Source organism: Pleuronectes platessa, chromosome 15 (genome assembly GCF_947347685.1).
Source record: "Pleuronectes platessa chromosome 15, fPlePla1.1, whole genome shotgun sequence".
Lineage (NCBI taxonomy): Eukaryota > Metazoa > Chordata > Actinopteri > Pleuronectiformes > Pleuronectidae > Pleuronectes > Pleuronectes platessa.
In genome coordinates, this window is record NC_070640.1 from 10,179,344 (window position 1) to 10,202,355 (window position 23,012).

The 23,012-nt window shown below is 41.7% G+C and overlaps 1 protein-coding gene across 2 annotated transcripts in view; it reads left to right on the plus strand.

Moving 5' to 3' along the window:
• jade2 (jade family PHD finger 2) overlaps nt 1-23,012 on the plus strand; it is a 161,006-nt gene that overhangs the window by 28,113 nt on the left and 109,881 nt on the right. For both annotated transcript variants that reach the window (XM_053440787.1, XM_053440786.1), the window contains exon 4: nt 20,334-20,491. In XM_053440787.1, the coding sequence (XP_053296762.1) occupies nt 20,334-20,491 (158 nt within the window). The remainder of the gene's footprint in view (nt 1-20,333; nt 20,492-23,012) is intronic.

Consider the following 23,012-nt stretch of genomic DNA (forward strand, 5'->3'; position numbering starts at 1 on the left):
TGTAATTAATACACAAACCTTGTCAGCACTTTAAGGTGTGAAAACACTAAATCCCTAAGGGACTACTAGGTTTAAATAATACAATCATATTAAAACATATGCAGTATTCCAGCCACTGCAGCTATATATCAGTGCTTGACTGTCCAATGTAAATACAGCCGTCTCCGTCACAGCAGCTAAATCAACCAGGCGCATGGACGGGACAGATTGGTTTGCTAAAATACCAGGTTAGAAAATCCATATGGTCATGACGAACGTTCCCAGGGGCTCTCAAATGACCACCCTGGGGAAGAAGCTGGCAGAACACAGTTGGAAAAACCGTGCGCCGAACCAGTTGTGGCGATGCCTTGCCTGCCACAATCACACATCCCTCACTCTGTCAGGGAAGTGGCTTCAAATCTGTTTAAGGATAACTTGCTGTTTTTGAAGCGTTTCCCTCCAAAAACAACACGGAACAAATTACATCAAGTCTCAGACATTAGCAGCGCTGATCAAAACAAATAAATGACACGAGCTAACAGCCTCGAAAAACACTTTTAGGTTTAATGAGACACTTTAAATAAAGATCTTTTTACAAAATGAACGAATGCCATTTAGTGAGCAATTTGCTCTCACTTCTGCTTAGTCAAGAAGTCTCATAAGTGTAAGCCGTGCTCAATTGATTTGGTTTTATGTAACTTCTGAGAGGAGAATGAGTAAAGCGAAATGGCATGCGTGCCCCCGAACCACCCCGAAGTACAAGTCATCAGCGGAGCGTCTGTCATTTCTGTGCATTTGAAGCTTCCTCCCCCTCAGCTCCATCCACTTAACCACAGGCTGTTGGAAGGTCCTGTCAGCAATCAGTCTCTCGGTAATTACTACTGTAGCTCTCCGCTCTGACCCGGGCCTCAGCTGAAAGAGCCAGGGGCCACGTTCCCTTTCATGAAGCGGACTCCTCTTCTCACTCCTCAGCGCCCCACTCTTCTGTGAAGGATGATGTTTTTCTGCCTTTCTCGAAGCAGTGAGTGACGGGAAAGGTCGAGCTGAGAAAACAGGGTGAACGACATCTGACAGAGATTTTTTAAAGTTGAGTGTTGCAGCTGCATTTGAACTGGTATCAGGAAAAAGCTTGAAGTCCATGAATAAACAAAGTTGGCTGGCATTTGTCTTGGTGCTCTTGGAGAGAAGTGACAGATCTTACAGCTCTCAGTTAATCCTCCGAGCTTTATTTTTAACTATAACTGGAACATTGGTTCTGCAGGTTGGCAACTCGGCTTAATTTAGTTGTTCACTTGTTTAATAGTGTGGAGGCTTGTTGGCAGCGTTTGACCCACATTGTGAAGACTCTAACAGGCGTGTTTGCATCTGTGACTGACCATGTGTGGAGGTGTGAAAATTGGCAGGATTTGAGGAACTCTCTCGACCTCTTTTTTTCATTCTTGACTCAACTAATTCTATTATCTTGTGTGTGTGTACACGATGTACTGGTGTGGAACGGTCCACACCAATGCATCTTAGATTTAAAGTGCACCCCTTTCGCAATGTTGATGTCAAACCACCACACAGTGTCCGAAGCGCTGCTGCTCCTGTTCTAGTTTGAAGTTTGTGTTTTAGTGTGGACCATACACTGTCGCTCCAGATGGCCGACGTGACTGCTCTCCAAAAGTGAGGCGTCGGTGGAACGGCGATCTTTTCAGATGCCGATTTTAAAGTATTAGTGTCCCTTATTTCTTTTCCTTCAATTTGTTTTACTGAGCCGACAAAGTAATGGAAAATACAGACACTTCTTGATTTGTGAGGCAGTAGGCCCTGGGCAACAGAAAAATAGACATGTTTAAGCACTTTTAACCCCATGTGTAGTTAAGACTCTTCATGTATTTGTATGTTAATGGATAACTGCTCGTATTCCTTAGGGGCAACTCATCGTCTGTCAACATGTTGTAGAAGTGACACAGAAACTGTCTTTCTGCCAGAATACCAGTTAAATAAAAAATGAATTGACTATGTGTCAGCACTTCATCCAGACGTGTTGCTAAGTGTCGTCAGTGTGTGAGGTGTCCTGAGGCAACTTGTAAGATTTACAGGACAAAAGGCCATGATTAAATGTCACCCACGTTTTTACTGAAGGTCCTTAGAGGGAGCTGACATGTTTGTGCAGTCTTAGTTTGACCTGACCGATTTAAAAGGGGAAAAACTGGGCTTTCTTAGAATCTAAGCGGCAGATAAATTCGATAGATAAGATTGATCAGAGAAACAATGACCAATGTTAAATGTCACATTTACATTTGGCATTCTGTGTTGACCTAGTTCATCAGCAAGAATAGAAGTCCACAGGCTTCATTGGTTGATGCTTATCAGTGCTCTGTCAAAATTTCAACAGGTTTTCAACTGGACTGATGGTCTGGTTTGCAGGTTTTTCATACACACTCACACATGAATCATGAATTCAGACTGGTTGCATTGAAATTCATGGCAGTTCTTGTATTAGAGTATTAGAAACAGAGTTTACAGATTTGGACACCGGCAGCCAAACATCAGTGAAAGTCATAATTGGAAACAAAAACCAAAGAAAAGTCCAAAAGAACATTTAACACTGTAAAGAAAGCATCATGATTGAAGAGTGGGTCACAAGTTTATGGGATGACACTCGCCCCTTGCTAAATGGAGGTGTGGCGAGTGGTAAACACTGTGGACTTGTAATTACAATGTAGCTCTTTTCTAAAAATGTGCCGTCTCTACTCGAGTCTTTCACTGCAGCTCTGACATTTCTTAGAAGTGGTTTAAAGGGCTTGACTTGGCGGAGGAAGGACATGGTCAAACGCTTCCTTTTTAGTAATGCTGCTTTTATCTCATTCTAGATGAGAACAGAGATTTGGGAGTTTCACATTTTTTTTTGTACTCAAACAGGAAGTCGTTATGACACACAGCGCACAAACATACAGCTCATATTTGGTCTTGTGGTTGATGAGTCTATGGGCAGCAGTTAAGAACCAACAGAATGACAGGAAACGAAACAAAGAAGAACCAAAATGAATGCACAGTCATGTACAGTAAGTGCATTAACACCACCGTTGAGACCGAAGGCCAACTCGAGACAACTGTCGAGAAACTTAGCATTGTTTGAAAACGGCCTCTTTCCCTGAACCACTGATGACACCATTTGAAAACCGAGACATTAAGAGCATTTTTTGCAAATAATTGATTTTGCCTTGGAAACTTAATATCACTTAAAAAAGAAGAAGCACATTTCTCAAAGTTTATTTAGTTCATTTCAATTACAGGATTTGTATTTTTTATTTTATGTTCAAGCTCTCTTCTGCCTCCTTCCTTCATGTTTTTTTTCTGCTTCAGGCTTAGAAATAAAGTTTTTATTGACCTTTTTAATGGTGTATAATCAAGGCAGGCTTTACCACGGGCTTTCGTTGGCGCTGGTTGGTAGTCTTTGAAATTCTCCTCCACTTCCTTGAACACACCTCACTGTGAGCTATGACTAGCAAAGTCTGAATCTTCCGAATTATGGTGGATTGTGTTTGTTTGCTGAAATCCCTGTATAATAGAACCCACGCTGACATGAGATGATATCGGTAGTCACTAGTTTAAGGCATCGTGCTGTCCTAATCATTTCAGTGCTGTTGTTGAAAAACACAAGTATCTTGATAAGCGAAGATCTTAATTGTGATGAAGAATAGAAGAGGAAGTCGGTGAAGAAGTGTTATTGGGAGCATCTCACAATGCACCATGGGAGGAAGGAAGTGGTATTGACGGCTGTTGCCAAAGAAGATGATGGCGGAGCAGGTGTGAAACATTCTCTGTAGCATCATTGTGTACTCATGCATATAATACAGTATAAGAGAATTTAAATGTGTGTGTGTGTGTGTGTGTGTTTGTGAAAGTGCAAGTCAAGTGTGCATGTGGTGTGTTAAGAGAGTTGCAGCTGCAGGGCCTGCAGAAGTAAACCAGAAACCTACCAAAAAACAACAGAATTTGTATGTTGTGTTGTTTTTTTATATAGCTTTGGCTCAGTGGAAGCGAGTTGTTGTGTAGTTATTGTCTATATAAGAACATCTGTGGAGGGTACGATCCCCCTTGTATCATGGCACATAAACACAGGTGTCTTTGTGTATTATTTTAAGCTGCATTGTGTGTTTATCTGACCAATAGAGCGTAAATCTTGTGCTGTGCTTACTTGCATTCGTGTTAATGCCTCATTGTTTTAGACATTTAACTCAAACAGTTTGATTGGTCCTTTGATTTAAATGTACACCTGTCAACAATTTAGATACGTTAGAATTTAGGATGATGCAAAAACTCCATAGCTGGGCTTGAGGAGAGGTGAATGGGTTTAACTCTGGATGCAATCGCCGGCTATCAATAATTGTTAGTAATCTGTAGAGGGTGGAGTTGATTTAAAAGAAAGTAAGCCTGTTTACTGTCGGTTTCAAGGTTTCCCCGAATTCAGCTGCAAACTTGAGAACAGCAGCCAAATGATGGAAGTTCTGTTGACCGTCCCCGGATCGTCTTCTGCCTTGTTGCTCGCAGTTGTCAGAGGAATATATTGCAATCAAATTAAGACAGTGGAAAATTTCCTCGGGGCATTGGCAAATTCCATGAACCACTCTCAAGTGGTTTTTAACAACTTTTATGTGAAGCTGAGAACCATTGTTCCCAGGCAGCTGCGTTTTCATCCAGATGTGCAGATGTTATCGGTGGATCACTGTCAAAGTGACGATACCCTCTGCTCTGTGGAAACGTGGTTTGTTTAGTGCCAGCGTCCATGAAAGAAGTTTCAAGTTCTCATCCTCTGGAATAGTGTTGTATGTGTCTGTGTGTGTGTGTGTCCTATCAGACTAGCAGCTGCTGTAGCTCATTAGGGTGTGCTAGAAACAGCTGTGAAACTCCATGGCAACTAGATGCAAACAGCTAGATAAGCGTGCATACACACACACACACACACACAGTCACACAAAGTCACACAAACACAAGGAGCAAACCAACAATTTTTTATTAAACTGTCAGTATTGCTCCTCTTGCTCACCTGCCAGGTGCTCAAATCTGAGCAGAAGAAGCCAAACAAAAAGATGCATTGTGAAGCTCATTGAAAACAGGATATTGTGGCAAAGGGATGATGAGAATATGGTTTCTGGAGCATTGATGGCAGGGAGCGATGTCTGCTGGTGGTTAATAGATGAATGGAGTATTACAGAAACGGGTGGAGCGCATCGATAAAGATGGATGAAGAAGTGAAAATACATAGATGGAGGAATAAATGATGATTAAATGAATATAAACAGAGGGTGGAAGAAACGGTGAATTAATAAATGGACAGTAAATACTAGAGTTTAGGTGATGGTGTCCTTGCTCTTTTAGATTTGAGTAGTTTTATGAACATGTGGTCATTGTATGACACATTTGTCCTTAAACTAAGAATCAAGCTCATGTTTTGCTCAACCTAATATAACAATCAAACCAAAGCAGCTTGCAGCTTCCTCATCACCTAACGCTCTTTGTCCTGTGTTGAGAAATAGCTGAACATACCTCCGCCAAGGCTAACGCCCTATCTGGCCATATTAAGGAAATTGAAAAAACTAATTCCCGGATCTGCCAGTTAATCCGAATTGGCTCCAAAATTGTATACAGACTTCCTTGGTTCATGACCCATTCTCCACAAGTTGTGTAGTTTTGAATAATCAGGCAATAAAAACATAACAACCTTGGTGGTGGTAATAACCCGATTTCAAGTGAATCCAGATCACAAATTTCCAACTGGACCCTGCATTGCCAGTTTGACATGAAACAGCTTCTTTGTTCTCTTAACATATCAGTGATTCCTGCTCTTTAAAAACATAAAGTCTGAGAAGGCTCACCGGGTTCACCTGTGAATGGATTCCACTGATGGTCACACTATCATATTGTCATGTTCTATGTAGGATATAGATGTTTTACACATCTGACCTTAGGTGAAAAACACTTTGGACTAAGTTTTGTGTCCTTTTATTAAAACATATGAAACTAAGAAAACAAACTAATGAAAGTAGTTAAATGTTCATGGATGATGTAAGTTAGTTGTGGCCTAAAACGTAAAAGAGTTGTACTTGTCATCCTCTGTCTATGAGCTCTGTGACGTTTGTGGTCGGCTCACTGGCCGGAAAACTTCCTGGGAAAAAATAAACAATAATCAGATGTCGCCTGCGTGTGTGTGTGTTTTGTCTGCAGAGGGAAATTAATATTTTTGCGCACCCATGAGCATTTTTTTCCCCTTTCTGTCTGCGTGTATCCTTGGTCTTCATCATCTGTGTGTTTGTTTTCTGGTTACTCATCACCTGTGTGTGAGTATATGTATGTCAGTGTTTGTCTTGCATGGGTAAATTGGCCATATTTCCACATTTCCACATACTGTACTTGCAGTCATGTGTGACTGGTTCATGGCTGCACATCAAAGCGTTGGATACTGTACCTTGTGGGCTGGAGAAATCCACAGGAGAAATGGAGATGGCAGGCGAGTGGTGCATGTGAGAAATAAATTGAAAAAGACTTGAATGGAATTTGGATTTTTTATGGATAGATTTTTTCGGGGGGGGGGGGGGGGGCATCACAGCGTGTGACAGAAACGAAAACAGTGAGATCATCAGGAAAGGACGCTGCTAATTGAGGGACACCAACTTGGACTCGTCTCTGGTTCGACTCCACGGAGAGACAACAAAAGAACACCTGGATTGATCTGTCCAAAAATCCAAGAGTCTCCCTACCCTGTCTAGTGCCCCTGAGCAAGGCACCTTACTCCCCCAACATCTGCTCCCCGAGCGCCGTACGCGGCTGCTCACTGCTCTGTGTGTACTGCACAAGATGGGTCAAAAGCAGAGATTAAATTTCCCTACCTGCATGAGTGTGCCTTTGCATGACTGTGCATGTGTGGGACGAATAATCTTATTACAACTGTTGCACAGAAACATATTTTCCACATTCAATTTTTTTACTATTGTTTTTTTTGCTGTGCTTCAGAGTGGTTGTTTCATCTGTGTAGGTTTCAGTATCTGTGCTGTTCAAAGTGTTTGTGTGTCATTATCACTTCCTAAACACAGCCAACTCTGCATGCCTCTGCTGCCCGACACACACTCACACTCACGCACACACTCGCGCACGCGCACACGCACACGCACACACACACTCACTCACACTAACAGTTTTCAAGGACAGTGGCAAATCGAGAAGTCCTGAGGCAGCGTACAACACATGGCTTTGATGAAAGATTACGTTGGAGCTCTTGGATATGATTTTCTTCACATTAAAGTCACGTCTCCATACAACCACAATGTACGACAGAGTATTGGAGTCACTTAGAGGGAAAATGTCTGAGATTTCGACAATAAAGTTGCAATAAGTGGTTATTTTAGGCTTTGTTTCATTCTAGAGGGGGAATATCAGAAGTCCAGTTGCCTCTGTTAAAATAAGGAACATCGAGCAGCTAATACTTTAGCATAGGTTTCATAAGTGATAAGAACATATTTCATAAGATAATACTTTATCTTTTGACAGGTATCAGGACAGAAAAGATTGTTTTCAAGACACGTTTGGTAGCAAGTAAATGTTTGGTAGTGGTCTGCTGCAAAGACAGACTGTTAATCAAACGCCACAAAGCCTCTCTCTGGACCATGACCACTGACACTCAGCAGTGAAAGTCAGACAAGCCTTGATAGATGAGTTGTTCTGTGTTTCAAGGGATTTCTTTGAATGTGGTGAATCACATAATTTTTTGGGTTTGTTCTTTCACATATGAAGAACGCAGCAGGAGATTTTCATAGTCAGACACATTCCCAACAACAGGGAACTGATGGGATCATTCAGCCGAGGGGGGGGGGGGCGCCTGTGTAAATCGTGCAGGAGGCAGGAATTGACATATAAATTCCACATTTTTCTTGACAACCCTTACCAGCAAAAAGTCTTTTAATATATTTGTTTATCCAAGTTGACACTTTGTCGGCTCGTTCTACGTGTGACAACTTTTCATTCTGAAATATTTGTATTGTTCCAGTTTCGTGTGTTAGAAACGTCATCGACATGCCATCTCGCTCACTGTGAATTTTCCTGCTGTATTCTCACGCTCACCGGGACACGAGATTCACGAGATTCACGATATTCACGGTATTCACTCGGGGCTGGCAGGGACAATATCAAGAAAACGTGTGGAGCAGATCAGTGCATGTCTGAAAGCAGCTGTAGTGTTTAGTTTGGGCTTGACACAGCACCTAATGGGTGGTGTTTGGAACATCAGAGCAATTTAAGAGAGTGAAAGGAGAGTAAATAATAACTGATCGAAAATATAGTTGTATGTGGCAGAAACCCCCCGAGCTGCAGATCAGACAGTTTGATATTCAGACTGTTGATCCGCTGTATTCCCTCTTTTTTTTATGTTTTCCTCTTGAAATGTCTTCTTGATGTAAAGCTGCTGAGCTTCTGAACCTGCAGCGACAGACAGGCTTCCATTTAGTCAACTTTAGTGCTCCCTACTAGTCGATCCTGCAGATGAAAAGCACGACAACCGACTCAAGTAGCAGCAGACCCAGACGGGGCGGAGCGAAGTGGCATTAATCATGTAGTTGTTTGGGTTGTTTGTGTTTTTTTTTCCTTCAGCCACGCATCTCAAAAACTGGGTCAAATCTCTCCACAGCCCCTGCTTGCCATTTTACCAGATCGTGCGCAGGAGCCTGCCACACGCAAGAATGATATTTGCATCAGCCTCTGTGGGGGGGGGGGGAATTGGCTTATCCCTCCTGCGTCTTAAGTCTCCTTCACTCTTTCTTGTCAGTGACCCAGTTTTTTAACAGTCATTTATTGATGGGGGGTTTTCTGAGCATGTTTGCCCTCTCTCAGAAACATCTCAGCTCAAATTCACGGTTTTACACACACTCACACCTGGGAATTGCCGAGTCGAAGCCCAGCATCTATTGAGCAGGTCTGCTGGAGCAGTCTGGGGGCTACATGCCTCATGTTCAATCCGGTTGTCTGTGTTTTTGTACTGAAATGTGGGTGGAGGGTGTTTGTCTCCGTTACACCTTTTAGTATCTGAAATGCTGTGATCTTCATCTATTACATGATTGAGCATGTGCAAGCTGCCAAGTACGGTGGCCATCTTTCATGCTAGACATATTTAATAGCTTCACTGACGTAGATTAGAGGTTAAATGCCTTGCTCAAGGACATTTGAGGAGAAGTGCTCTTCCCTGACAGCCTGTAGCTCAAAATCCAACTCCCTTATCAACCTCTAAGATACTTTATGTCCTGAATATTGATACGTGAATCAAATTTGTAGATTAACTACACGGGTAATCATATCTGCCTTTATTTTTTTTCTTTGACATTCTTCTGTCTAACTCTGACTCACCTCTTTGACTGTGAACATGAACCAAGGGCACGAGTTCGAGCTTGCCAGAGTCCAAAAATCACATCTGCTCAAACGGAGGAGCACAGTCAGTCAGTCAAAGCCTTATTGAATCGGGAACAAAGCTTAATTGCCTGACCTTTGAGTGGAGCCTTGGCACTCGGCCTGCCCTTGGCGTGGAGGGGAGCGCCACCGCTTTCCACGCATCATTCAGGCCAGGGCTTGTGATGAGAAGCTGGCGTTCAGGGAAATCTCAAAAGGACCTTTTCACTGTCTCGTCTCACGCTAATGAGGGGCATAAATTGTAGGCTGAGTGGCTTTTCAGAGCGCGGCAGTATGAAGCTAAGCTAATAGCGACGGATGTGAACGTTTCAGCTCCAAGCGAGGAGAGGGGACCGTCGGAAAGAGCGAGAGGAAATCCTTTTCACGTTCCTATCAAATCCTTTGTGTTGTTTGAAAAGTGGCGAGCCGGTAGAGGCTGTCAGTGCGAGTGATTCACTTTGGCGTCACATAATGTTTCCGCATAATAACGGCGACTCCCTCCACTGTCGCCTTTATGCCTCTCTCGCTCTCATCCGTCCCGAGCTGAAGCCGGGGTGAAGTGAGCGCACTGAAAGGTTTCTTCAGGCCTCTGCTCTTGTTGCCCTGCATGGTGTCTGTTCTGCAGCGCTCACACAAGGAACAAGCTGCCATAAGAACGATGTCTGATGCCATAAATGGGGAGAATGGAGTGAAAAAGAAAAAAAATTCTGAATTGCACTTCAGGGCTCAGTGCTAAAATCACAGGTGGGTTGACAAAGAGTTTGCATCGTTATAACCATTTTTGTACGGATTTTCATTTTTTTGATTCCATTTTTCATAGTTTTCAAGACTTTTAATGTTAATATCTGTTTTTAGGAAGTTTGAGAAGCATAGTTTTTAATTCATTGCACTTAAACTTTTTAAAGTATTGTTTTTTTGATTTAAGATACATGGATACTTCTTTTAGGGCAGCTATATTTATAATTTTTTAGGAATATTAGATGGTCGCTGTTGTTTGAAATACAAAGTCTTTGTCCCGGGGCAACGAACAGTAAAAGTAGATGTTTCAATGAACTTGAGTACAGGTAGAGATTTGCGAGTTTTAAAAATGCCATAGATATTTACTGTCAGACTACCTCAGGTATGTGCTAATCCCATCTTGTTTATATTCTCTGGGCAGTTACTTGGCAGACGTGGGACAGTTTCTCTGCTAGAAACTAGAATCAAACATTTCTTCCTTATTCGTCTTTTCTTTTGTTTTGCATATTTTTTCTGAGAGAGACAATATGGAGGAGAAATATGAGCTCTTAAAGGCCTCTCCTGGAAGAACATCAGTAGAAGATGCCAGCCAGTTGAATTTGCTCTTGCGTTTCTTCTCTATCCAGCATCCCTTCTTCTTTCAGCTTCCGAGCTTGCCCTCTCTTCTCATTCACATCCTGTCTTAATCTCTTCTCTGTCCCCCTCTTCTCTCAAACGGTACATTTTGAGAGGTGTCAGACAGGCCAAATGTTTTCTCTTCCACCCGTTGTCTTTCTTCCTATTCAATGCTGCTTGTCCTTTAAAGATGCTGCATGTCTTTTCTCATTTCTTGCACTCACTACTCCTCCCTCTCTCCTCCTCTCTGTCCAGCTGTTTGAGGAGAGAAATAAATGGGAGAGAGGAGGCCATTTTTCAGACGCCTGTTGAGTCATGATAAAGAAAAACATGGCTGCTGCAGTTGTTGAAAAGAAACACGAAGAAGATGATAAAGTGCAGTGTTGTGATTCAGAAGTGAGTGTAACAGAATGATAGATATCTCCCACATAATCTTTCTTTTACTTCCACACTTTGTACTTATTTTTGTAAAGCGTATATTATGTTTTTCCTAAAGTGATCTTAGACCGTCGTGATGATATCAATACTTTAGTAGCCAGTAGTTGGAACAGGGAAGAGTCATCCATTCTTCCTTCCATCTGTCCAGCAACTCATTATTTCATAAATTTATTTATTGTCCTTCGATTATCTGGGCTTGGGTCCCGGAGGCCAAGTAGGATTGCTGCAGACGTCCATCTCACCAACCACACTTTAAAGTTCTTCATTTTGGATCCTAAAGGGTTCCCAGGCCTTCAAGGGCTTTAAAATAATTTTGATGGAATACAAATAGGTTGAATAAAGCCATAACCACAGCGCACCGAGAATACCTGAAATTGCACGATGTAACTTTGGTGTGTCGTGCAGAAATATTGGAGACATGCTTTATAGCAAGCGTTGCTAAATTTAACAGCTATCTTAAAAAAAAGGCTAGCTCAGTATTCTCACATTTGTTCATCATGTCAGAGACGGCAAAGAAACGAAAAAAGTACTTTGCTGGAGGAATCGAAGAACAGGAAAATAGAAGGTGGCTATCTCCAGATTAATCACTTCATCCGGCAAAGGGATGTCTGTAGAGGATGGTAAAAACTTAAGAGATCTTCATTCATCTTCTTAAAGTTCTTAGGAAACAATATGTGGATCTTGACATAAACAGCCAGAGAAGTTTATGTTGTTGAGATCAACGAGTTTGTACAAGTTGGTGCAGATTTTTCTCTATAAGAGCCAGACGGACATTTAGGATTGTTTGGCCTTGGAGGAGGTGTGCAGTCTACCGAGAATCTTTCTGGTTGAGTTCATCCTTGTGAAAAAGAGCCCCCATGAATACAATACTGGAGGAAGGTCATGTATCACGCCAGGTGGGCTACGTGTGCATGTGACGTAGGGTCAAATTTGTGGTTTTAACAAAGGCTTTGAGGCTGTTAGACTCTCTGTGCATGTTAGAGAAGGTGTGTTGGAGTGTGTTGGTGTGTGTTTCTGTTGAAATCACTGAGTCACTGTAATAACACTGAGCTCTCCCGTCGCTCTCTGTCTCACACACACACACACACACACACACACACACACACACACACACACACACACACAAACACTTGCTCTCTCTCTCTCACTCAGTCGTTCTCCCATCAACCCCTTTCCCTCTCCGTCTTTCTCTCACTCTTAATCACACACACACACACACACACACACACACACACACACACACACACACACACACACACACACACACACACACTCCTTCCTGAGTCCTGTGGACCTTCCAAGCAGCCAATCATTAGAGCCCGTCCCTGTTCTCTGATGTGGCTGCTAAAATTAGCCTCCGCTCTCTGAGAGTCGACATCTGCCATGACGCACTGTGGAGAGCCAGGTAGCCATGATGCCTGGAGGGGATGAAACTCTTCTTCCTTTCACTTCTTTCTTTTTCTCCTCTCCTCTCTTCCTCTCTCCTCTTTAACTCAGATTTTTCTTTTCTCCTCTTATCTCTTATGCATGTCTGTGAAAATGTGCTCTTTTTTACCATTCTTTTCAGTCGGTTATTTCAAAATATTAAATCTTTATTTCTTAAATCCATTTGAGGCGGATGTCTGAGGTCTTAACAGTTCACACAGCAGAGACATGTTGTCATCCTCTTCCTATAAATGTATTTCAATGTAATAATCCCACTCAATTATATGACAAGTGACTATGTTGTGTATTTTAAATGTGATAAAATGTTCATATATTTGGTCAGTTCCTGCTGTTATATGTTGAATATTGTTATGTCTTTTACATTTTCTTGCTCAGGGACTGAAGATGAAAATTTGCTATAAGCAAACTCTGGCTTTCGTTGTACTTGGCACCTTTTCAGGCATTTTCTGCTCTGTTCTTGTTTTTAAAACATTTGTTTTAGGTCCTCTCTGAGAAAACAACATGACAGCATGCATGGATTCCGTTCTGTATTTCATCACTTAGATGCTTTAATTATTCAGGGTCTTTGCTGTCTACAGAAGATGCTCATGGGAAGATGTTTACTGACTTTGAATGGCGTCAATGACAATGTTTACACGGACTCCAATATTATAAAATAACCAGATTAATACAATACTAAGAATAAGACACTCACATGTAAACAGCATTTTAAGGTCATTCTTGGAGTAAGCAGTATTCGATTCAGACATGTGGAGTTACTCTGACATCAGTCGCATTATATAGACATGTATACTGCTTTATAACCTATTTCTGCAGAATGTTGCAACATTATCATGCAGTCACTTGACATCATAATCAGACTATGCTCTGTAACATGATAACTAAAAATGTAATAACATCATAATCTAAATAACTTCCTATTCAGAAAAAAGGTCAATAGATGAGTCACTGGTGTCCATCTTTGACAGATGTGCAGTGAGACAGCTGGTTTGCTCAGGTCCAGTTCTATCAGACCAGGTTGAGGATGGAGATTAACCAGCATCCAAAGAAAAAACAGACTCATCCTTCCATCCCTGCTCTGACAGTCGTCTATTTCTGACTGATGTCTTTTCAGTGGAAAGCTTGCAGCATCACCATGACAACCAGACACCAGCCACTATATAAGAATATCTTCACCTTTCCTTTACACAAGTTAATCCCTATTGGATACAAATTATGCAACTGTCGTCATGAGTGACCTTTTGGCAATCAACACAAAACTATGATAATGTTTGTCTTTGTGCTGCTTGATTTAGTTGGATGTTGCGCTAATGTGACTTTGTCATTGTACCTTCAGTAAATCTAGCTGAACTCACACTGCCCTTATGGGGCCTTTTGCACCTTATGGGGGGGCTGATAAATATCGCATCCGTAATCACAGCGAAGGCGGCCGTACCAGAATTTCACAGTCTAATAATAACAGCGGCATGAGAAGGGAAAGAGAAGCTTCCTCGCTCTCCCTCTCTTTTTTTATTTATCAGCGCGCTCATCCTTTTCAAAGTCGTCCACGAACAAGGCTGATTGTTTTTTTAAGATAAACAGCAGCAAGTCAAACGAAAGTGTGTGTGTGTGTGTGTGTGTGAGGTCAGCTGGCCTTCAAAAAGCTCGCGAAGCACTTTGTCACTGTGCGTCAAGGAAACGGGCTCAGCAGCATCATAATAACAAGGTCTGTTATGTGGGCGGGAGGCTGCGCGTGCACCTGTGTGAGTGTGTGCAAGTATATGCTTGTGTGTTTGTGTCCCCTGTGAGTGTACATTTAGTTGTGTTATTTCTCTTTTTCTGTATTCTAACCTGTGTTTTCTAAATCCGATTCCTTGTGAAAATGCAGCTTTCGTGCACGTGCATGTGGGGGTGTGTGGTTGGTTGGTTGGTTGGTTCCTGGTTTGCGATGTCCACTTCAATCCTCAGGGGTTTCTGTTCTCTTCTGCTCAGACAGTAGATAATATATCACCGCTCCATGGATGGTCAGATACTCGTCAGTCCACAAAACAGTCTCAGACATTACACAAACAAGGTTGTTACTGAATGGTCACAGGCGCCGATGCTTTATTTGTGACTCATTTGGCTGTAAAAGTGCAAATTACTGTAGAATTTATACAAGGTGTAGTGGTGGATGTTTCAGAAATGTCTCTTGACCTTTTTATAATCTATACAGCCGCAGGAGTAGTAGTTACAGTTGTATTCTCATTATAGACAAAGCATTTGTGGCTGGATGAGTAGTGTTGCACTTGGCTCAAGCAGCAGTGGTTGCAAAACAAACAACAAAAACACTATAGGTCAAATAGAATAAGTAGTTGGGTGGAGACAGAACAAATGTATTAGTTAGCAATGTTAAACTAGACTTATTAAACTTTTATGAAGCATATTTGTTGTATTTATCCAGTGGTGTTTGGAGTTGGGTTGGATCAAAGCGTTGGTCTCCCAAATGCATTTGATTTTCAATTTACTAAAGGTGCTTTCACAACTACCTTGTTTAGTCCAGAACCTTAGTTTAGCCTGGCACAAAATAAAAGCTGTGAAAATTTCCTCTGAACATGGTCCAGACCAATCGACCCAAATTTTGCATTGGCAAAATAATTTATGAAATGAACCAGTTGAAGAACTTCTACCTCCTAATAAAATAAAACTCTTTCAGGAGTGAAAATACCCCTTACAAATATATTTGATTCACTTCCATTCAGTTTGATTCCTCATGATTCAGCCAGATCAGATTAAAAAAGCTGCATTAACAACCTCTCAGAATGTATCCATGGGACTGACAGCAGTAGTAGCAGCTCTGGTGGTGGCACTGAGGTAGTGTTAGTGCTGCTGCTAGTTTTTCTAACAGTGTCAAAATTAGTCACACAGGACTCCTTAAACACAACGCTCTCCTTATGTATGCCTTGAGTATTAATGCCTGTCCGCCTGTCAGCCCCCTGCTAGTGCACACGTACACACACACACACACTCACACAAACACACACACACACATGCAGACTCCAAAGCCCCTGCTCATGTCATCAGTCCAGATCTAGATTGGACTTAATGAGAGCTCTGCATGCATAGAGCCCATAACTCTACACAGCATACTGATCTACTGCCTGACTGGCCAGAGGAAAGTGTGTGTAAGTGTTTGTATGTCTAAGTGTGTGTGTGATTTTGCAAGAGATCCTGGTTGTGTTATTTTGACCCTGGCTGCTTGTGCGTCTCTATACAGTGTGTGTTTGTAGGGGTGTGTTTGTAGGTGTGTCCAACTACAGTCTCCATGGAACCTCGGTTGAGCAGCTGAATCTCATCTGCTCACTTCCAGCGAGAGGTCATTGATCACTCTCCGCACTGCATGTGAAGCGAAACCCAAACTGATGACGGAACACAAAACTAACCTTGAGCGATTGAAATGCAAATGAGCGCCACATTTATAGCATTTGGGGAAATAATGCCGCTCAGGATCTCCCCAGACAGAAACAAAAAATACTTTGATTGTTGCTGAATCATGAATCGGAGCGAAAGTTTTCATCGATGTTGTCGGATGATCCAGCCTTTTTTTCCCAGAAGTTACAGAGGAGCGAGCGGCAGATGCTGGCGCCGTCTCTGGTGTGTGGATAATTGTGGAAGGAGTAAATTAAGCGATTGCCTTTGAGCTACCCTCGCTGCGGCGTTTTTAGGAAATAATTAGGTGTTTTCACGGTGTTGCAGCAGAAAAATAAAAGGGAATGCATAAACAAACCGATGAGCAACCGACTGAAATGGCCAAGAGCAGCAGAACACAATGGACGACGGTGGTGGCATTTGAATTAATCGCGCGCTGAAGGGGATTTTCTGTCTGTCTGCTGCAAATTTACTGTGTCATTCCCTCTTTTATGGGAGTCGGGCATTCACTCAATATTTCGTTTGCAAATTATGATTTATCAAATTTTGGAAAGCTGTATGGAAACGGCAAAACTCAATCAGATGTCCTGGAAACCAAGTTATTACAGCTGATGGAGGCAGATGATCTTTCCAGCAATAAGTGAATTGTGATAAATGGAAAGAGAAATGCTTTTCTTTTGAGTAATTACTGAAAGAGTTTCCTTGGCTGCTTCAGGCTCTGTCAGGCAAAATCAGCCAGAAATGACATTTGTACTGTCACACTCCCATAAATAAGTCTTCATTGGTTTTTCCTTGGAAATGCAGCCAAGTGCTTCTCTTTGTTTTTCTCTTTGCATGAAATACAAACGACATTTAGTGACTCTGCAGAAGATAACCAGGTTACTCAAATCTAATCAGCTCTTGAAGGACTCGGCGTGTGTTTTTCGGACTCTCTGAACTCTGAGGCAAACGCACCCTATTTGTGTTATTCATACTTCGTGACAAATTTGCTCGACAGTTTGGAAACGGTGACTACTCGTCGTCTGCCCTCTACGTGTCCCGACTCTCCGCCTGCCTACCTGGTCCTGTCATCCTTTTTTTTATAATGATCCTTTTCCATCTGTCTGCCTGCCATCCATCAGGGGGAAAAAAGAAGAAGAGGTAGAGCGGTGGATGATAGTGAGAGCAGGATGGAGATGAGGTAGAGGGAGAGAGAGAAAGTAGGCAGAACATAAAACTGCAGGAGCTTGTAATAGTGTTTCCCAGACATTAATTAGCCGCAGTCGTTCCTGTACAAACACACAGTAATAAAACTGATATACTCTCCTCTCCTCCTCTCCTCCTCCTCGTCTTCCTCTGCATGAAGAAAAGGTGAGAAGTGAGAGAATGTAGATTGTAGTGGAGAAGGAGAAATACAAGATAAAGGAGGAGTGGATCACCCTCAGTCTGTGTCTGTCCTCCTCTTGTCTTCCTGAAGGGGAAGGCAAGATTCACCATGGCCTTGGCTCACTGTCTAAAGCAAATACACACTTACTTACACATACAAGCTTTTTTAACATGCACTCAGGCAGTTGCACACATACAGAGAAAGGAACAAAGGCATTGGTCAAAACTTGAAGACACGTGATCATTCACACAATGCACGCAATGCACACACACACACACACACACACACACACACACACACACACACACACACACACACACACACACACACACACACACACACACACACACACACACACACACACACACACACACACACACACACACACACACACACACACACACACACACACACATGCAGCTCTCCACAAAGGTCCATTACATTATTTGTACTGGCAGACGGTGGAGGAAGCCCAGTAGCAGAAGCCAGGATCCTGCTTTTTATACATGTCTTTTACATATACTTGTCTGTAAAACTCTCTCTCTCTCTCTCTCTCTCTCTCTCTCTCTCTCTCTCTCTCTCTCTCTCTCTCTCTCTCCCCCCTCTCTCCCAGCTTAAATTAATATCAGCTCCCTTTTCTCCTCTCCTCTCCAGTAGTCCGGTCAGAAAGATCAGATCCTCTGAGAGTCAAGGCAAACATTCAACTTATTCCTGCTGGTCTTGCTGCTTCCTCTCCATTAACCCTCCCTCCTCATCTCTCGTCATGATTCTTTTACAGAGTTGTGTTTATTTTGGGTACCAAACTGCAAAACGTTTTGAAAACCAACCAAAAGCAATGAGTTCTCAGTCAAATTCTTTATTCACTCAGTGGTTGGATCAGATATTCCCTTGATTTGATCCTGTACATTAAAATCTTATTTTGTTTTGTGGGAAGATTTTGTAGTGAAAGTTTTATGTTCATGACTTAAGATGCTCACTTGATTTTGGCGACAACATCTGGTTTCACGATTGTAGGTGTCAAATCTAACTTTATATTTGACTTTGAATTGAATTTTTTTATAGGGTTGCATTTTTTGCCTTTCCTCCTTCACACCTCTGCAGGTGTTCAGGACGACTCTTCCCCACATTTCTCTTTTATTACCAGGTTTTTGTATTTTTTTTTTTTTTTTTTCTGCTTTCAAGCTATTAGGTCACTATCAAATTAGGGGCAGGGGGTGGAAAGAGGGAAGATGGAGAGATTAAGGGAGGGGGAGCAAGGGAGTGGGATGGAGGAGAAGAGCTAATAAAGCAGGGATAAGGAGGCTTAGTAAGTAATGATAAAATGTAGAGGGAAGTCATACAGTTGATTTGGCTTGTGTGTGTGTGTGTGTGTTTTGCTTGTTTTTCTGTTTACATGTGTGTTCAGATGCACTTGACTATACAACAAATATAGTGTGTGAGTGTGTTTGTGTGTGAGATTTTGGCCAGTCATCACAGCTTAAATCATGTTTTGAGAGATAACACATGGTTGGGGTTAAGATTAGTATAAAGTTTAAATAAGAGTCCTCATAACTATAGAAATACAAACGACTGTGTATGAACATATGTGTGTGTTTTGTAATATTATTATATACTCACACAGATTGCGTCTGCATGAATAAACCCACCCCCTCGGGTCTTCAAAGAATATGAAAAATATAATCCACCTACGTAGTGTACACATCGTTTTAATGAGTCAGCAGGTGATTCTTATTTTTCGCTCGCTCTCATCTCTTCCTCACATCTCTTCTTTTAGTCTTACATTAGAGGGACTAAAGAAAAGAGGAACAACAGTGTATCACCTGACACTTTGCTTCAGCTGCTCTGTGTTGTCCCCTTTGATTTTGGATTTGTACATTAAATATACAAAAGAGGGACAGGTAATGTCAGCACAAGCTCTTTTAATGCAAATAATAGTATAAAATCAGTATGAAATATTGGTCTCTGCACCGTGTGTCTTTAATAGGACTTAGGAATATTGAAATAAGGCCAGGATATCGATTTCCACCTGTTTGTGATTTCAAATTGTGTCTGAGTTTCAGAACGCCCAACAATGGTGAGGAATATGTGCAGCATATTTGTGCCACTAAAGACACAGTGATGACAGATACAAGCACTGGTTACTGTGCAACCAAAACCAACAATGATATTTACAAAAAGGTCAGGAAATGGATCATTATGAAACCAGGCTTTCTTTTCTAAATGTGCAGGATCTCTTTTAGCATCTGGCTGCAGTTTTTATCTTCTTTTAAACACACGGAAAAATGTCTTCCAAAGAAAATTCTTCCAAAGGGTTTGCACTTAATTGTGTTTGTCTTTCCCTGGAATGATGGAAGAAAATCAGGATCTTAATCTTGACCATAACGATGCCATAAAGACGTCGGTCACAGAGAGTGATTTATTGTGTCACATGCAGTGTGTGAATGAACATAGTGAAAGCGGCATCTACCAAGTTTATGCTGAATCTTGCCTGCCTGCCAAAGACAGTAAAATCTTTATGGATATGTTGGGGAGAGAGGGAGAGCGAGGCAGAGAGCGCTGGCCTCTTTTTCTTTTCTATACCGTTCAGTTTCAACTTCTACAAATAAAGATCCCACAATTGAGTAAGCAGCATTAATGAAAGGGAACTAAACTGCTCACACAAACTCTCCAGGGTAAGGGGATTGTAGAATATGCAGGTTTTTGGTCATTTGGGTTTAAAGTGGATGGGTTCACCCCTCATCCCCTACAAATCACATGTTGGTCACACACACCCCAGCAGCGAATTACATGTTGTACATATTGCTTCCTTATCTCCTTCCTTCCTTCCTCTTCATCTCAATCCCCCATTGATGACAAACTGGTGCTAGATTGCAGTTCATCTCTACTGTATCTTGACCAATTAACCAAACTCATTTCTATCTCTCTCGTTCCCTTCCCCTCTGTGCAGGTGTTTCGCACAGACTTCATCACGGCCATGAAGCTGCCGGACTCGGCCCAGCTCGGCCTGGATGACTTCTACGTGCTCTCAGACCCCTGGAGACAAGAGTGGGAGAAGGGAGTACAGGTCCCTGCCAACCTGGAGGCTATACCAGAGCCTGTGGTCAGGTAGGAGGCACACAAAACTAAATGAACACACTCAGCTATCAACTCATGCAAGACCTTAATATCAAGGCACTGACCACAGATGATTCTTCTTCGGATTTCCATTTTATTTTCCAAGCCAGTGAAAGGCAGAGTCTCAACCCACATTGTTCTTGTCATTGTGCTTTTCTGCAACCACATTGTTGTACAATCGGACAGAAGGTTGCTATTTGTTGGCTGTGGTTGTCACACACAAAGATATGATGTCAACTCCATAAACACAGAGATACTGGAAGAGATCCCACGGTCACAAGGACCTCTTGAAACGACCTTGCAAGTTAAATGGACTAAAGTGATTTTGATAAAAGTGAGAAAAACCAGAGTGCTGAGATGAAAGAGGATGTGAAAAGTTTTAGTTGTGATTATGCAACAAAACCTTTTTCTCTTTCTATGTTTAACATTTATAAATTCTTGAACATTTTGGCATTGACATTGAAACATTGAGTTGTAGTTAAAAGTGTGGAAACCATTTTCATAAATAAACAACGGTTTATTTGGGCTCTTTGTTTTGGCCTGTGGTGACGCTGGTGGCTGCTTTCATTCCGAAACTATAAAAGTGAGCTGCAGTGATTGAGTAACCCGGAAGCCACTGCTACTGCACAAAGCGTTGTTCACCTGTTTATTCAAAGTTTGGTAAAGCTCGACTCAATATGTAGAACCCTGAACTGGAGACTCGCTGCATTGAACACGCTGTTGTTCACTTGCTTTTAGGAGCCCCAGCCACAACTGATACAGAGCATTGACCACTTTTTGTGTATTTTTCTTAATACTGAACACATAGTTTGTCCTAATCACTCTGACGCTGCACTTCGTTGGGCTCACACACACACACACACACACACACACACACACACACACACACACACACACACACACACACTAGGAAAATCTTTGATATACCACAACGATCAAAACTAAACCTTAATCCAACCTGAACCTTAAAACCAAGTCTTAACCCAAACTGCCGTTTGAAGAGGCTTGGACACGCACACACACGCACACACACACACACACACACACACACACAATCAAGCTGGTAGGCAGATGTGTGCAGGCATACACTTTGACCCACTTACATTTTCTCTCATACTGTAGATTAGTTGGTCTGTCTGTCTCTGTGCATGTTGTAGTGTCTCTCTGTCTCTGCAGCTGCTTGACATACCAGTGCAGATAGTTTGGAGTTGTAGGAACTATTGACTGCCCAGACTGCCTGGTAATGGTTGTTAGAGACATGAAGCCACATTGATGGATGCCTTTTGTCTTCCCTCCTTTGAGTTAAAGTACTATATTTGAAAAGATACACTGTGTTAAAAAAACATTTTAATCAATTAAATATGATTAAAAAGTGATTAACATACAATAAACATTTGTTTATTGTATGTTAGTGTCTGAGAGTGTCTGAGATGAATCTTTGACTTCGGAATAAGTTTGCATTATTAATTTCACTTCAAAAGAGAAATGGAATTTTTACAATAGAAAAACAAAAAAATTGAAAATGTCCTCAGGGTGTTAATGAGGCAGAAGATGAAAGAAAAGCAAAAAAAGAAATCGGGGTCATTCATATGGTTCTGAAAGGATAAATGTGTCGCTCCCTCTGTTCATATTGTTTATTGATATTTTTTTCCCAATAGACAGTTGTGATGTGTGTACACACACAAACACTAGTTAAGAGAATTACCAGTCTGAAGGCAGAGAGATGAATGAGCAGATCAGGCAAGGAAGAGAAAATGGCACAGATAAGCTGGGATAAATGGATGAAAGGGGTTATCTACCATCTCATATGTGACATAATGATGAAGTGATATACAGTGATGTTGAAATGGAGTGATGATGGATAGATGAGGAGATAGAGGAGAAGAGGGATAATGTAAGTGTGACGGAGCTGATGGTCCCTGTCAGAGTTTCTGACATGGGTTTGTTCGTCTTATTCCCTGTCTGTCATCTCGATGCCGCTCTTTTTCTTTCGCTGCCTCTTCCTCTTCTTCTTCTCGTCCTGCGTTCTGATACATTCAGGCTGAAATCACCAGCGATGCTCGGCTCCTCCTCTGGTTTTACCCATACAAGCTTCTTTGGTTTAATAAATCCATCCATCCATCCAACTGTCCATCCATCCACCCACTCTCTGTATTGGAAAGTTGGTGGATCAATATGGTGCAACAATATGAAATCAAAGCAAACTGGAAATCTGTGAAAACTTTAACCTGCCTCTGTCAAATGGCAACAACACTTTTTCACTCAAAGCTTCATATCTTTAAAGTATGCCAAACCTAAGCTCAAAGGGTTTGCAAGTCAATAAACCTTAACAATTGATAAAAGTACTGAAATTGTGTTATAAATAAAGTTTTCAAAGGGTTGAAGCAATTTTTTTTTAAATTTAAGAGTATTTTTATTTTTCCCTTTATCCCTTAAATATTTCCATCGTCATCCATAGCTGTTTTATACAGAGACATTTTTTTCTCCCTCTCTCTTCGACGTCTTCATCTCT